Source organism: Cupressus sempervirens, chromosome 1 (assembly GCF_028749045.1).
Source record: "Cupressus sempervirens isolate cs-2001-9-10 chromosome 1, ASM2874904v1, whole genome shotgun sequence".
NCBI classification, from domain to species: domain Eukaryota; kingdom Viridiplantae; phylum Streptophyta; class Pinopsida; order Cupressales; family Cupressaceae; genus Cupressus; species Cupressus sempervirens.
The window spans coordinates 515,505,442-515,523,148 of NC_143118.1; the positions used below are offsets into that span (position 1 = coordinate 515,505,442).

At 35.0% G+C, this 17,707-nt stretch overlaps 1 protein-coding gene across 1 annotated transcript in view; it reads right to left on the reverse strand.

The window, feature by feature from the left end:
* Window positions 1–17,707, reverse strand: part of LOC149578497 (Mitochondrial inner membrane translocase complex, subunit Tim44-related protein) — a 220,744-nt gene that overhangs the window by 168,105 nt on the left and 34,932 nt on the right. The window contains exon 2 of the mRNA XM_089829480.1: window positions 8,053–8,123. Coding sequence (XP_089685606.1) covers window positions 8,053–8,123 — 71 coding nt within the window. The remainder of the gene's footprint in view (window positions 1–8,052; window positions 8,124–17,707) is intronic.

Consider the following 17,707-nt stretch of genomic DNA (forward strand, 5'->3'; position numbering starts at 1 on the left):
GATTAAAATTTTCTTAGAGTTGTAGCATTGTAGATTTATGAGTTTTTCTAGAAATAATCCCACCTATCACTATATAATGAGGACTAAAATATTCTAAACCTCTCAACTAATAATTTCAAAAATATTTCCTTGCTTCACCAAAACAAAATAATTATCTCAAAACTGAAATGTCCAAATTCTGCAAATTGATAATTCTGCTAGATGGCAGGATACACCACTCTGATACGACTATAATATCCCTTACAGGATATTTGCCCCAAATCTCATAAACTAATCTCAGAAATTTTAAACAAATAATTTCATGCAATGCATTTCAGATTTCACCAGCAAAACCCTACTAAATTACCAAATAAAAAGAAGTCTCAAAAAGTTAATGCAATAAGTCTCCAATAGATAAATTTTCAGAAATGATATTTCCTTGAAGTTCTTCAATCAAACAGAAAATACAGCAAGATTGGATATGAAAAATATGAACCTGAAGCACAAAGTGAAATACTTGCACGATGTCTCCCACTGACAACGGGTTTCCATTCACTGTCCAAGTTTGAGGGTTTTCATTCTCTCACCTACTAAAAGTTGTAGCTTTCATGAACTCTTCAAAAGAGAAAAATGAAATCCAGAATAATAAACCAAGTATGTTGAAATGAGGAGAAGGTACTTGGAAAACTTCTGACAAAGTTACAGGGAGCCTTAGAAGGCTGTCAATCAGTGGAAACAGAGATCATGTGCAATTTGGAGCAAATGGGATGCAATTTCCTTACTGAACATGACAACTTGTTGACTCAAGAAGAAATGACATCAACATATACCGACAGAGTCAATGCTGATTTTGATTTTGAAGAATTTAGATCACACAATGAACAGGTTCGCTACATATAGATCTGTAGCAAAACACTTGTGGGATTCTCTTGCAAAAAACTACAAAGTTGTAAAATCAGCACATGCGAATGCGGTCAGAATCGAAGCTATCTCAAAGACAACGGAGATCCCAGATCTTCCTATAATTCATTATTTTATCACCCAATGTAAGGCTTTCCTAAACAATCTTAAGGATTGATTCAACTTTCTTCTTCTTCTTCTTCTTCTTTTAGTTTTTACTATTTCATCTTCGTAGTTGGAGAAGATGAATTGCATGTGATGCAATTACAGTAATTCGATTGCATATCCTTATGACATATAGTCCAATAATTCTTCTCACCTAGTTTTACCGGGTTAAAGTGGTTGAGCTGCTCCAACTTTTCCTCCTACTTTTTCTCACTTCTTTTCCTATATAAGAAGTGCCCCCCCCTCATTGTAAAAATCATCTTTTATTGTATACAAGAAAGCTCTGAAGAATTGTCCAAGCATAACTTTGATTGGTAATATTGTTTTGAAGAAAAGTGAATACAAAGAAGCAATTAGAGCTGAAACTTTGATTGGGAGAAATGGTGATAGTACAAATCAGAAGATTTGACTGTAATTTGCATTTATTATCTTTGATTCATGTTGTATGTTTAAATAATTAAGCATAACGAGTTAAAAAACAATCAAAGTTGAAGCTTTGACTAAGAGCAATAGTGGTGATACATGACCGTAGCTTGTAATTCCCGGAACGATCACCATATGAACTACATAATTCAAGATGAGTCTTCTATCTTTCATTTCCACTCATAATTTTAGCATAAATATGTATCTTAATTGAGCTGATTGTATACACTTAACATCTAGATTTACATTACTTAATCAATTAGTTCAATTTTACATACACATTATCACACACGGGCTAGAAAGAGTATTTCCCTATATTGCATTCCTTTCCACAGTTCAAATTCAATATTGGCATCCCTTCCTCTTTTGGGTTTGCTAATCTAACTGGATTCAAAAAGGGATCATATTTGGAGATTCTCCCTTTCCCTACACATACATATTTCAAGTCTTTAGTGCATGAAGTGGAGGCCTAGATCCTATTAAAGCACTTCCATTTCACCCCTACACACTACAGTGCAAAGGTACCCACTATTCCTAAAAGAGTACCACCATATAGAGATGTTGAGGTTGCTAGTGAGTACAAGAGAGCACTTCGCAGGATCTTTAGTGATCCGGAGGTGGAGGAAGCAATTAGGAGAGAATTTGGATCATTCATCTCAAGAAAAGATCTTCTCCCTCCTACTATAAATGACCAAAGCATAATGAACGTGATTACATGGTGTATCTTCGTGGTTAGGATTATGTGTACCTCCAACCTCTTGCCATTGAGGTCCTTTCACAAGTAACTTTTTAACTTTATTGTTTTTTGGTCACTTGCATTGTAGAATTTAATACTTAACATTCTTTAATTTATCTTGTATTTTTTATTTTTTATTTTGTTTGTTTTCTCTCTAGGTTGCTAGCTCTTTTGCCACTAGGTGGAATTGGAGTACGTACTCCTTTATCCACTCAGTTAAGCATAACAGGTTGGCTACCAAAAAAGTTGAGGTATTGGTGTTTATTCACACCAATTTGCATCTTGTAGCATGCAAAGAACCAAAATACAAAAGGGGAGCAGAGAAGTGGGATGTAGCACCCGAGTTTGCTAACTTGGATATGATCATTCAAGATCTTGCTAGAGCCACTCTTCTTGATGTGGATGATGATGAGGACATGGCACTTGGTGGATCTAGTGCTCGCAGGACCAATTTGGGTGATAATGAGGATATACTAGCAGTTGGGGAAAATAAAAGTCCCGATGATTTTTTTGATAATCCACTTGATGATTAATCAAAACTTTGATCAATGATTTTCATTATGATTAGAATGATAGAATCGTGTTTTAATGTTTATCTTTGGCATTTGGCATTGAACAATGATCAAGCATCATACTATGAAATGATTTAGATTAGATATAATATGAAATGATTTACTATTTAATTTGAAATTTTGTATATTTCTCTTCTTCTTTTCTTTTTCTTTTTTGTGTGTGTACATATATATCATCATACTATGATATGATTTAGATTAGATATAATATGAAATGATTTACTATTTAATTTGAAATTTTGTATATTTCTCTCTCTCTCTCATTCTTCTTTTTTTTTTTTTTTTGTGTGTATATATATATATATATGCACAAAAAAAAAAAAAGAGAAATATACAAAATTTCTTTTTGTGTGTGTGTGTGTATATATATATATACACAAAGAAAGAAGAAGAAGAGAAATATACAAAATTTCAAATTAAATAGTAAATCATTTCATATTATATCTAATCTAAATCATTTCATAGTATGATGCTTGATCATTGTTCATATATATTACACAAAAAAAATAAGAGAAATATACAAAATTTCAAATTAAATAGTAAATCATTTCATAGTATGATGCTTGATCATTGTTCAATGCCAAATGCCAAAGATTTTAATGTTTATCTTTTGCATTTGGCAGTGAACAATGATCAAGCATCATACTATGAAATGATTTAGATATAATATGAAATGATTTACTATTTAGTTTGAAATTTTGTATATTTCTCTTATTTATTTATTTTTGTGTGTGTGTGTGTGTATACGTACATATATGTATATACTAACCCCTACGAACAGTAATGGAAAATAAATCCTTGAACCTAGAAACTGGGTTCTCGTACTCAAACCCGCCCCCGAACCCAAGCCGGTAACTTAGCCATTATTTTATTGACACGGGATTTGTAGAAAATAGAGGACTTCAGACTGCTGCACATGAGGGCTTCAAGATGATGATGGTAGCTGAAGGGATAAGCTCACTTCTAAGATTTCCAATAGGAGATTATCAAATGAAGGATAAAGTTTATGTTGTGAGATATGAAATATGAGATATGAGATATTGATGTGGTTTTGAGGATCAGTTACTAGTAGAGTTTACCTTTAATCTACAAAAAATGGAAATGAAGTTTGAATTAAATGAGAGGAATAATTGTCAAAAGGGTGTGATACTATAAACTCTCACTGCCTAGACCAAGAAGAACTTGCCAACTCTCCAATATAAGCGCAAACCACAAAATAATGTGGCTGGTCTGCAACCAATCAGCAAGTTCACAATTAGAAAAATGAGCCCTTCTTTGCCAAGAAGCAATCTCATATCTACCAATCTGATCAATGCCACAATACTTATCGGGAATCTCACACCAATCCACTTGTAGATGAAACAATGGGAACGCATAGTGGCTGGTAAGAAGATGAGAAACACTTGTAAGTCTGAAACTTCCATCCTTATATCTTCTAGAGTCACTCTTAAGACTCCCAACAGCTTTCATTACTTCTTGTTGAGAATCCCCAACATGGACACCCAACCAAGATTGATCCCCAAGGAACAATGCACCACATGAAGAAACCACATTCACAAGTGCCATAACATGCCCTATGCACTCTAGGTCTACCTCTCCAACCCATGGCCTGAGTCATCTCTCAAAACCAATACCATGTTATCTTTTCCATGTGCAACGCTACAAACAAGTGATATTCCACTTCCTTTCTCATACAGTGGGTTGTCATATTGCTCCTCAACTTCCATTTTATAGGATTCCCAGCTCCGATTTTGTAGAGAAGGTGGACTGCTTCTATTGTAAGGGTATCATCCCTGTCATAAGTGACTCCATCACTCTCCCAACTATCTTATGCATTGTCGCCAGCACTTTCAATGGTGTACAGTGGATCCAAGTTATCAAAGTCACCATCCTGACACCCAGAGTCAACTGCAACTGAAGATACATCAAGTTCCCTCTCAACAATAGAAACAACTCCATCAATGCTAACCTGTGTAACTATGACATGCTCTTCCTAAATAATTGTCTCTTTATCACTTGCCTCTTTCTGATGTTTGGATTTAATGAGAGTCATTACAAACCTACTTTTAATATCTAGATCCTTCATCAAATTAATCAATCCTTCCGTTAACCCACATATAGACTTACCTGATGTAGACATTCTTTCACTACCCAACAAGATGGCAGGGTGAACTTATGCTCTGATACCTCTGCAATGACCACCCCAAAATCTGACAATTTGCAAATTCTGAATATTTTTTCTGAGTTATAAATTTTTCTCTTTTTTTATGTGCGTTGTGTGGGTTTTTGATTTTTTAGTTTTTAGGTTTTTTACAATATCTAGAAAAGTAAGGACAATGCTAATAATAAATGAAATGCTGATAATTCAATGATAGTTTGAAATACAAATACAATTCCAGCCAACTGAAGTCCTAGCTTTATCAAAAAATTGACATACCAATCAACATGATAATGGTGCATGGAAATACAGTCCTTAACTGATCTGATCGACTAGGAATTAATGGCAGACCTAGGTGGCTTGTTTTATGGCTGATAAACACCAACAAACAACTTAAAATTTGTCACAGATCAGCAAAAAAAAGGCTTACTATCGGCTGCAAATTTCTCCTAAAGTGGTATGGCTGATGCATGAAACAAATGAGTATACAAATATGACTCCTAGACTCTGCCAATGACTTGATTCTTTTGTATAACAATGCATTGCTAACCTTAAAATACGGCCTGTGAATGATGTATGAAGACCCATGGAGGGTATTAAACCTCTGCAAATCTATTGATTATGAGGATATTTCATCCTTCACAACAGATCTTCGAATTTCCTCCCCAAATAGCTGCCACTATCCAAAATTTGACAAGATAGAATGAATCAGAAGAATGCTTAATGTGCTTTTTTAACTTTCTCCATACCCTACGCATCCACTTTTAGGATTTCCCTTTTTATTCCCTAAGTCATGATTACAACTTAATTATAATTTATTAATTCCCTAAGTTAGATATCCAATTTCATGCCCCCTTTTTTATTTTTCCATTAAGTTGGTTCAAAAACTTGTTGAGTCTCCTAGGTATCATGTAACATGGTGTGCTGAAAGATAGCGTCTGGAGGATGACATAAAAACAGCAATCATATATATTTATTTATTTTGATTTTTTAAAACTTAAAAGTCCATCCACCATTCAGTTATGCACTTAATCCATTAACTATACAATCTAAAGAATGTGTTTAGTGTTAACAAGGTTGCTGCTATATCACGACAAGTTGCAAGTTATGTTAACCGTCCATCATGAATGGATGCAATTCATTCGTTAACCCAAGTATAAAGGCGGCAGTTGATATGTCTTTCATAATCACCAAAAAAGAGAATAGACGTACAGATCATTAAAGAATATTATCACAGCATATCATAGCACAGAGGACATAGGAGCATCTTCAGATCATTGACTGGAGATTTGTATCACTAAGGATAAAAGTCACGGTTCATACAGAAGATCAAGGCACATATTTTATATTGCACATACTATATATTGAAGAGAATATACTGCAGAAAACACATCATGCAGATCAATAAGCAATCAGAGGCAATAGTAAAGAGATCACAGTAGAGATCACAGTAGACACATGTCGTAGATATAGCAGAGTGTAATATTGTAGAGGATAATACACACAATTTGAGATCACAAACGTTACAGGGGGTATCCATATTGAGATTCCAACATATAGATACATCGTAGAATATAGTATTAAATATATCAGAATATATACTGAGTCTGATCGCAGTATTCATATTGATACCAATCACGGTTTATATTTGCAGTCAACTAATATACATATTTACAGTGACGGCAGATTCCATTCAAAATATATATTTTATTCAGAGACTCATTGCTTGGTGTATTTGGGTTAATTAGTTTAGAATTCTGCTTTCCTTGTTAAATCTGATCGATAAAACAACAAGATGGACCCTCTTTATTTGTAACTTTACTAAAATAATTTTAAGTAGCTTTATTTAAATTGCATACTTTATTATTTAATTAGAATATTAAAGCCATTACTTTAATATTCCATTTAATTCCTGAAAATCATCACCTAAACTCTGAACAGAAAACTGAATGTTGCAACCAGTCTGAGGGAGGCATGTAAAAATAGCAGGGCCACTACAAGTCCCCTCCTAAAAATCAGTGTCCCTTCCAAAAATATAGGGAGCTGTCTCAAACCATCTGAAATGTCTCAAAATGCATCATTGGCCATCTCCCACTCTCCTTGAAAAATAAGGATCCTCCTTAAAAAATAGGATACTGCCTCAAAATGTCTCAAATGGCTCATAAAGCCACCTGCAAAGCTCCACAAGCTCCGGGTGGTCAATAGGCGAATTGAAAATCTCCTAAAAAATAGGAAATTGGCTCAGAGCTCCTAAAATGCCACACAAATCTCCAAAAAGGGCCACAGGACACCGGCATTGGCAAAAGCCAAACAGACCTACATTAGCCTACAGGACCCTGTTGATAGGCTAATCTTGCTAGAAAACACTAACACTATTTGGGTCCATAGGGGTCGCCTATAGAAACACTCCAACTTGGGTCCACCGAACAAATGCCAAATAGTGACCTATGTTAGCCTACAGGAACCCTGTTGATAGGTTAATCTTACTAGAAAACACTAACACTAAGGCACAAAAATGGGGACTCTATATTATAAGTTCCATCAATGCTTAATCTGAGCTTACACTACATATATATAAAGTTTAAAATCCTTAAGAAATGAGCAAACATATGTGACCTCTGATCTCCATTTGAAAATGGAAGAGATTTAGCGTTAACCTTAATCTCCCTTTTGTGACTTTTCACCTCTTCTGCAAGAAGACAAGGGGGCTGTTCCTCTCCTTTTGGAAAGACATAAACTAGGAAAAGGCAAAGCAGGCCATCCACTTCTCTGGGATGCTCTTGTCCTATATATTTGGAAGCAATAAGTTTTGCATGCAAGCTCAAAGTCATATGCTGTTTTCTATATTTGCATAATTTTTCAAGAGAAATCCAAACATAAATACATATTAGAATTGTGATTCCACAAAATACAAAAGCCTGATCCATTTTTTAGGTCAATGCTGCTTTTGTTTAATTTTTAAGCCTTTCCTTGATACAATTTTTGGGCAGGGACACCAAAGTCAATCCCCACTAATTTGGGGGAAAATAAAATCAAAACAAATGAAGTAAATTACTAAATAGGAACTCTTTTATGTGTAAAATTAATCTTTCTAATCAAAAAAGTCAAGATCGCCTTACATGCCATGTATTATATCCTAACAGATTGGCAGAGATTTCCTGATCTTTCACATTGATTCGACAATTATATCCTGTCACAGAATTATAAAGAATAAAGAATGAAAACAAAATAACGATTCCCATGCTAAATGTTTACAATGAAAATGAACTAAAAACGTCTAGATTTTCAATTGCGCATACCCACTCACATATCAATTACAACATTAATTACCCATTAATAACTAAGAAAAAATGTTGTTAACACAAAATAATAATTACTAACCTGTAGTTCTACAAAGATATCATTCCCTTTTAGATTAAAAGCATCAATACATGAAAGAAACAAATAGTTAAGACTCCAACAGAGGTCCATAGGGGTCACTATTTGGCATTTGTCCTTTCCAACCTAACACTTTCTAGTAACATGCAGAAACAGCCCTGGAGATTAAAAGATAATTGCTAGCCCTTATTATTTTCAAATTAATAATCAATTTATACAATGCAGATTTATAGCAATAGCCAGTCATCTTATGGTTGAAAAATGCTCTCATTATATAATAAATACCTAAAGGAAAAAATAATAATTTGAACCGATTATACAGATCTAACTATGAATGAAAGAATGATTCTTGAAAACAAAATATGATGTATTTTTTATTCAGATCAACCCCTGAATGATTCAGTTAAAAGAACACAGCCATAGAGCTAAACGACAACCTTCCATTTTTAGGAATACTGAGATAAATAGATAAATATATACATTCTTGGGCTTTCACAGAGTGAAAATGTAGAGCATTAAAAGGTTTAGAATATCTTATTGCATTCACCATCCAAGCTATTCATTAAGCTCCAACAGGGTAGCTACTGAAGCAGATCTTTGTAATCATGTGTCTCATTGGCCAGTTGTTGGTGATCTTGAAGATTATGTAACATAAACATGGTAAATTTTAACATACATGAAAGTGTAGAGTATTCTAAGGTTTCAAATTTGTTAGTGCATTCACTATCCAAGTTGTTCATTTTAAGCTGGAAAGAGGAGCTACTAAGGCAGATGCCTGTAATCATGTGTCTCTTTGCCCAATGGCATATTAGAAATTTTTTTAACATGGATATATTAATTTTTAACAAACATATAATAATGAATCAAGAGAGGCATTGGGTGATATACCTAATTTCAAACTGTTTGCAATCTACATAAATAAATAAAGCCTGTGACAAGGAGTGGCAGACCTTGTCTCTTGTACATAAGTCGTATGTCATATTTTGAAATAAATTAACCATAGTAAGGTTCCTGATTATATGATGATCAATGTCCTTTTCAATCACCAGGGCATGCATCCAGTATTGTTATGATACAATCTAACAATGATCAATAATTCGATCACTCTTAAACAGTACCACAACTATGCTGACTTCATGAAGGACCAGTGACATTATGATCGGCTAGACCCACCTATAATGTTGTAACCAGCTTATGTTTGCATCTAGTAGCCATAAATTTAATTCATATTCCATCTCTTTCACATATCAGCAGTGCATTTCCATGCCTCAGTCATACTCCAATTATTGATTAGCCTTAGCAATTACCAAGAAACCATAAAGTCCTAGAAAATAAGACAGATTCCTTAATAAGTGAATAGAGATAATCGACAATGCCTCAGAACCAATATCAAACCCAAGACATCATTACCCAGCCATTACAACGTTATGCCTCAATTGCATTAGTCAACCATATCGCATCTCACCATACATAACCATATCTGATATTCCATCATCCTTAGCCAATTGGCTATTAGTAAAGTCAGATTGGGATTGATGACTTAAATGTCTTGATTGATCAACTAATTCGATATGTAAACCCAAATTACAATTAACAAATGCAGTGGTTATGAATTAACAAACATAATTGGACAGTCCCATGATCAAAGGATGGCACGTGTTTCATCCTCAGGGTTTTTCCTTCAATCCAATGCAAGTATATAAAGTATATCACCTTATTTTTGGAAGGAATGGAAGACAATATATCTTATTTTTTCATATTCCAAGATCTGCTCTGTTCAGAGCAAACTGCCTTCATGACATAACTGGTGCAAGCACATAAAGAACCAATCAGAGACAGCATCCACTCATTGCATATAATTATTGAAAGATAAGGCACAGCAATAATATTATTGCAAAAACAAACGCATATATCAGAGACGGCAACCCAGATTGCTTTAATTAATAGTTCTACATATAATACAGCCGCATATTTAGAGATTGCAGACTCATTTATAGACTGCATACTTATACTGTAAACGAGAAACAACATTATTGATCTGTAATATTAGTAATAGGATACAATAGCACCGCCACACTCATCTTCTATAGCTCAGCTATTACAGGAGGGTACATGGTGGAACAGTGATGTGCATCAGCAAGTTGACATTCAATATGCTGCTTTTTGAATTTTCAACATCTCATTGCAACAAGTCTCTATTGACTGAATTTTGTGACATGAATTACTGTTGCAGGAAAGGGCTAGAAGGCACCTACTGCAGAATTGAGTGGGAGTTTAGTTCACTTGTTTTAATTTTTAAATGTTTTACAGTTTTACAAATTACTTAGTTTTGTTTAATGTAAGTTTTATTTTATCAAAAATGTGTAATTCATGTTAATCTTATTTGGTGCGTGTAGGTTGCTCAAATATGTTTCTAGGGCCAGAGATGTGGTAGAAGACCAAAAATTAAAATGGAGACAATTTGGCTACAACATACTTTCAAATGGATGTACGGATGGAAGAAACCGTACCATCATAAATTTTATGGTTTCTTGCAAGCATCAAGTGGTCTTTTTGAAATCATTGGATGTCATGGACAAGATAAAGACAAATGAAACTTTGGCTCTAATATTAGAGCAAGTTGTGATGGGGGTGAGGGTTGCTAGTGTGCTGCAAATAATAACTGACAATGCAGCGGGTAGGATCCTCCAAGATAAGTATAGCGCACTTTTTTGGTTTCCTTGTGCAATACATGTCCTTGACCTTCTTTTGGAGGACATAAGAAAATTGGATTGGGTGAGACCAGTTGCAGAGGATGCAAAAAAGGTAACAAAATATATCTACAATCACCCTTGGATTTTCTGCTTGATGAGAGAATACACCCATGGGAAGGAGGTGGTTAGATCTACAGTTACAAGATTTGCAAAGATTTTCTTCATGTTGCAAAGTCTTATTTATTCTTTCACATTTTTGAAGTGAATGTTTGGGAGTTAACCATGGCTAGATTCAAGTTATTTGAAGAAGCTTGATGGGCAAAGTATTGCATATATTGTCTTTGACAACCATTTTTTGATGCTGCTACAAAAATTGTGAAGGTAACTTGGACACTTCAAAAGTCAAATAATTAATTTTTTCTATTCAGTAATTAAGTCTTTTATTAGTAATAAGTAACTCTAGGCTCTATTAATGATAATCTTTTTCTACTTTTCAATTGTAGGTGACAAAGCCCTTGGTTAAAGTACTTAGCTTGGTAGATGGGGATCAAACCCTAATGGTATATCTTTATGAGGACTCGGATAGGGCCAAAGAGCCTGTAAAAAACTACTATAAGGGGGGCAGCCTAAAATTTGACCCCATATGGGCAATTATTGATAGAAGGTAGAACAATCAGCTCCACCAAACCATTCATGCGGCGAGGTACTTCCTCAACCCTTGTTTTCACTTCTCTCCATCCTATGAGGTTCCAAAGGGAAAGGTCATGGAGGGCTTCATTGACTACATGCAGAGGATTATACCTGAGGTTGACATAAGAGACCTCATTGTGGTGGACATGGAAGTGTATCAAAATGCAACATGAATGCTATTCTCCTCAGACTTGGCAAAAAGAGGAAGAAACACTCAAACCCTAGGACTTTTGGTGTCTTTCACATGCATGATAAGTAGATAAAAACTAAGTTATTAAAAGATGTCTTTGCCCTAGGCCCGTTAATGGGCTTGTTAGGGCTAATCCTAAACATAAAAGGGATAAGGTGTATTGGATACCAACAGAGGAAGGATGGGTTAAAATAAACTTTGACGAGGCCACCAGGGGAAATCTGGGGGTCTCTGGTTGTGGTCGTGTAGCGAGAGATCATCAGGGCAACACTCTTGCTTTTGTAGCCAAACGACTAAGTGATGGTACAAATAACATGGCAGAATGTGTTGCGGCAAAAGAGGATCTAATATTAGGGGCTAAATTAGGTATCTGAAGAGTCCATCTTGAAGAAGACTCGGAGATAATCACTAATGGAATAAAGAGGGAGAAGTTGGAAGCGTGGCATTTTGAAAAATACATACAACAGATTAGATGCCTATCAATGGAGTTTGAAGACTTTAAGGTTTCCCATGTTTACAGAGAAGCAAATAAGGTGGTGGGCAAGCTGGCTAATATGGGTGTGAAAGCAACTTTGGGGATTCAAAATGAAATTTATGAAGACCTTAGACTTCTTGAATTAAATTAAAGAGAGGAAGAAACAATGAAGAGGCCAAAAATAACAGCGTTTTTGCTGATCATTTAGGGAGTACAACTATTATCATGATTCCATTCCCCCGATGGCATTAATGAAATTACAACATTCATGAGATTACAATCTCTAGCGTGTGTCAAAGCTTGTAATAATTTATTGGCACCCCGGTGAGAGTTTGCTTCCAAATTGTTCAAGTGTGTGAATTTAAGGATGAAAGACATGTTAAATATTAACATTGATAATTATACTGGCCTGAGAAAGTGAAGACCGCACCTTTATCTTCACCTATTAGATCATAGATGGCATATATATACATTAGTTTTGACTCTAGAATGGGCGGCAATCTTTGGGCAGAGATTACATTGTACACTAATCATAACTAATAGTTATGTTAGTTAACTTTGTGTTACTTCCTTCTAGGCGCCGATTTTCTGGAGAGGTGTATAAGCCGACCTAGGTAGGGTCATGTCCCTTTGAGGGACATGCCCTTTGGTCTTGATATATAGAGTAGGAATTATTGCAATTTCAGGACACAATAATTACAAGTCTGCTCCCTCAAGCAATAATACCAGTTCATACTTGTTGCAAAGATATATAACATTCAGATCAGAATTAAAGTTGACAATTCCTCCATACTTCAGATTATTAAGAGGTTCATTTTTCAGCAACCAAGGAGAGAATTCAAGTCTAATTTAAAAGGCATAGAATTTGCAAAAACTTTACATAGTATCAAAGCTCTAGTAGTCAAACCTAGGCTCTGCAAATTTAAGTAATCAGACCTTAAACATATCTAGCACCTTTCTCCTAACTTCAATGGCCTACACAATCAAACCAGAGGACAAATTTGATGGGAAAGAACACTTTGATGTCTGGAAATTCAAAATCATGATGATTCTTGAAGAAAATGAAGTAAAACAATTTGTTGATAAAGCATCCAAACAACCTCCAGTTGAACCTCGTAAATCTATCTGGAGCAAAGGAAATAGGAAAGCCATTCAAATCATATTAGATGGAGTAATAAATGATATTGTACCTAATGAAACTCAAATTTTAGAAGCTCCATTCTTATACATTTTCATATCTTTTCATTTTTTATGTTGTATACCAATGACAAGAGTTCTCTTGCCATATGTTGATGATTATAAGAGATCAAATTATATGAGGGAGGGAGCATTGTGAAAGGTTTGAGTGAGCTATCAGAAGCTGTTGGTGTGCCAAAGAAGGAGTTAGACAAGCCTGCTAATGATCCAGTCATAATAAATTCACAAGGAACACAAAAACATGTCATGGATTCATATGTTAACAATTCTTCAAATCACACAAATCACTGCTGGTGCGGAGCAGTATACAGATGTAGAAGTTTAAAAGGAAAGCACATGGAGTCTTCCCAGGGAGCAAGATCCTCAATAGACACAATTAACGAAGTTAAACATGCTGAGAACAGTGATGACGAAGTTAAAACGGTGTCAAGTATTAATGTTTTGGTAGCAGCAAGAGAAATCATTACCTAAGATGGTTGCGCAAACTTGATTGATGATTCTTTGCTCTCAAGCTTTCTCAATAAAGTCAATGAATCTTGAGATTGGTTTTGGAATTTCAACTATTGCCTTAGCAGCTGCTGCAAGGGCTACTGGCTCATATCTGCTATCAATTCACATTGAAAAAGAAAAACAAGATCTTATGGACAAATATGTACAATATCTCGGTTTAGCAGAATATGTAAAATTTATCACAGATAAACCAAGAAACGTGATATCTCAATATGATGGGATCGCTTTTGCTTTTTTCTTAGATCCAGGATGTTGTGTTGAATTATTTGATCTTTTGAGGCTGAAACCTGAAGCAACTATTGTAGTGGAAAATGCATTTGAAGAAACAATGGATGAGTATATAGAGCATGTACACAGACAACCTGGAATATATACTTCAACCTTGCCAATTGGAAGAGGCTTTGAAGTTACAAAAATATTGTCATGGAATGAATTCAACTCAAGGCGAATCTTCTATTGTGAATTTGGACAAGAAAACGATGAAGTCAATGGTTTTCATAGCTCTAAGAAGGCAGTCTTGTCAAATAGATCATTTTCTTCTATTGCTTGTATCAAGTTAAACTATTCTCCGGAGGACACTCTAGTGCAAAATTCAGTGAATTGTAAGGAGTGTGATGTCTCTAAGGAGGCTTTTCTTTCAGTTTCCCCTTTTCAAAATAGCAATGATCTCAATGATGCTAGATATTGCCAATATTCTTCCAATGACTATGCTGAAGATCCAATACTTAATTTATCCAAACCTGAATTAGAGATAGAAGAAAGTCACGGCACAAATGGTTTTACAGTTCATTTCAAGAATGAAACTTTACAAACTGAAATTACAATCGAGGGGCCTGATCAGGACATGCTTTTGTCCGACATTACAACAACATCTAATGAAATGGGGATAATTGTGAAGCATGCAAGGATTTCAACAGAACAAAAGTCTATTGAAGATGTTTTTTGTGTCATTGATTTGGAGAGCTATGTTCCATTGAATCCTTATGTGTGGGTTACAGCGAGGCAAAGAATGTTGGAGAAAATCACAGCACACAAAAAAAAAAATGAAGCAGACGGAGTCTGGAGATTGCACAGTAGGATGAATTGCTGGAAGTTTTCCAATCACTATTGAGAGGAGATCCTGATGATTATGCATTAAGGAAATTAGCGAGATGATTATAATTCTGAATGTTTGACGATCTGCATCTAATGGTATCTCGCGTTTCTGTTTTGCAGGTATGGATGAACGTCTGAAAAAGAACAATGCCAGCTAAATGAGTTCGGGCTTGGAACTCTTCACGTGCGGGAATACAATATTCAATCAATGTGCAGGAAAATAAGTGATGTGTCTTCATTTTGTGACGACGTCGGGTTTGAAGATGCATGCGTGGAATGAAGAGATGAACCCGACTTCATGGAGATAGAGGCACGAGTCAAGCAAGCCGCCAAGTATATACCCGAACAGATGTATTCAAAGGGCGAAATGATAGATGATTCAAAAGCTAAAGGTGGACATCAATACCCGCAAAGACATGTCCATGAGTAAAAAGAAAACCTTGGAGTTTACTAGCATGGACGGGATGCCCCTTTTCGACTTTTATCATTCAATTAGCAGTTGGTTACTGTGAGAAGTTAATATTTTAAGTATTTCATAAGAGTTAGTGATAAGTCGTTAGTTATGAAAAGTTGTCCTAGCAATTGCAGCATTGAAGGGATGGAAAGTACATCAGATGGATGTAAAAACAGGATTTCTAAATGGAAAGATTGCAGAAGAAGTATATTTGGAGCAACCTAAAGGATTTGAAACTCATGATCCTAACATTTTTTTTTTGCAGGCTCAAGAAAGCTCTCAATGGGCTTAAACCATCTCCAAGGGCTTGGTATGAAAGAATTGATAAGTATCTCGCTGACTTAGGATTTTCCAAGAATGAAGCCAATCCAAATTCATATTATAAAAGAGATAAAGATGATATGGTAATTTTGATACTGTATGTTGATGATTCACTAATAACAAGTGATGATCATCCTATAGATCAATGCAAGAAAGATCTAATTAGAGAATTCGAGATGAAAGACTTGAGACTCCTTTATTACTTCCTAGGACTAGAAGTACAGTAGAATTATGACGGTATCATACTTAATCAAGGGAAGTATATATATCAGATATTTTGAAGAGATCTGAAATGTGGAATTGCTATGTCTTCTCCAATGAAGACTAATCTACATAAACTTAAAGAAGCAACAGCAGAATCACCTTCCATAGATTCTACTCTCTACAAACAGATGATTGGGTCCCTTATGTACTTAGTAAATACAAGACCTGATATTTGCTATATTGTTAATGCCTTAAGCCAGTTTATGTGTGAGCCAAAGGAGATTCACCTAGTTGCAGTTAAACACATTATGAGATACTTACAAGGCACTCTTAATTTTGAACTCAAATATAAAAAAGTTGATTTAGATTTGCATGGATTCGCTAACTCAGATGGGGGTGGACGTGTTAAGGATCAAATAAGTACTTTCGGATGTTGTTTCAGTTTAGAATCAGCAATGATATCTTGGATATGCAGAAAGCAATCTTCAGTAGCTCAAAGCTCCACAGAAGCCGAATACATTGCAGCAGCGATGGCCTCTCGGGAAGCAGTTTGGCTAAGGAAGTTACTTGTGGGATGATTTGGGCAAGCTATGAATCCAATTATTCATTATGATAATTAGAGTTCCATCAAGCTTTCGAGTGAATCCAGTTTTTCATGACAAATCCAAGCATATTGAAATTCCTTATCATTATGTAAGAGATATGGTAAACAGGAATACTGTACAATTAGAATACATTTGTGCTACAGATCAGACAACAAACATACTCACCAAACCTCTATCTAGAGTGAAGATAGATCACTTCAGGAGAAGACTTGGTATGGTTGAACTGTAATTCATTTGTAGAATAATTTTATTTGTCAGGCTATTGATTGTTATGGGCTCCACCATCTGTATTCATTATTTAAGAGATGACGATCTCTGAGATAATGAAAATTTATAAAAAGACATTATGAGAGATGACGATCCCTCAGATAATGTATTGAACAATATAGAGCTACTATTAGATCTAGGTGAGTTCAAGATCATTTGTGACTAATAAGCATCTTTGTGCCTATTAATCACAACTTGGATAAAGGAAGAATTTATTCTTCAGACTTTATCCTGTTCTCTGTAGATCCTAACTCAAGATCAAGTTGTGATATAGGATTACCAATACCTATGAGTCACAGCCTAGATAAATGAAGAATCTAATCATCCTTCCAATTTATCCTGTGTGTATTGTATTACATACAATACTGACATCACTAGTATATGTGATAAGTCATATCACAAGATAGTTATATGGCTCAGTATCATGAGTTTCATGATGCTATATGCTAAAGAAGATTTAGATAGATATAGACTATGAATCTTTGCTTATTCATCGTAATTGATGATGCTAGATATGTTGTCTCTCAATGTGATTATCATGTTAAGAGGGAGTGTTAAATATTAACATCGATAATTATACTGGTCTAAGAAAGTGTAGATTGCACCTTTATCTTCACCTATTAGATCATAGATGGCATATATATACATCAGTTTTGACTCTAGAATGGGCGTCGATCTTTGGGTAGAGATTACAT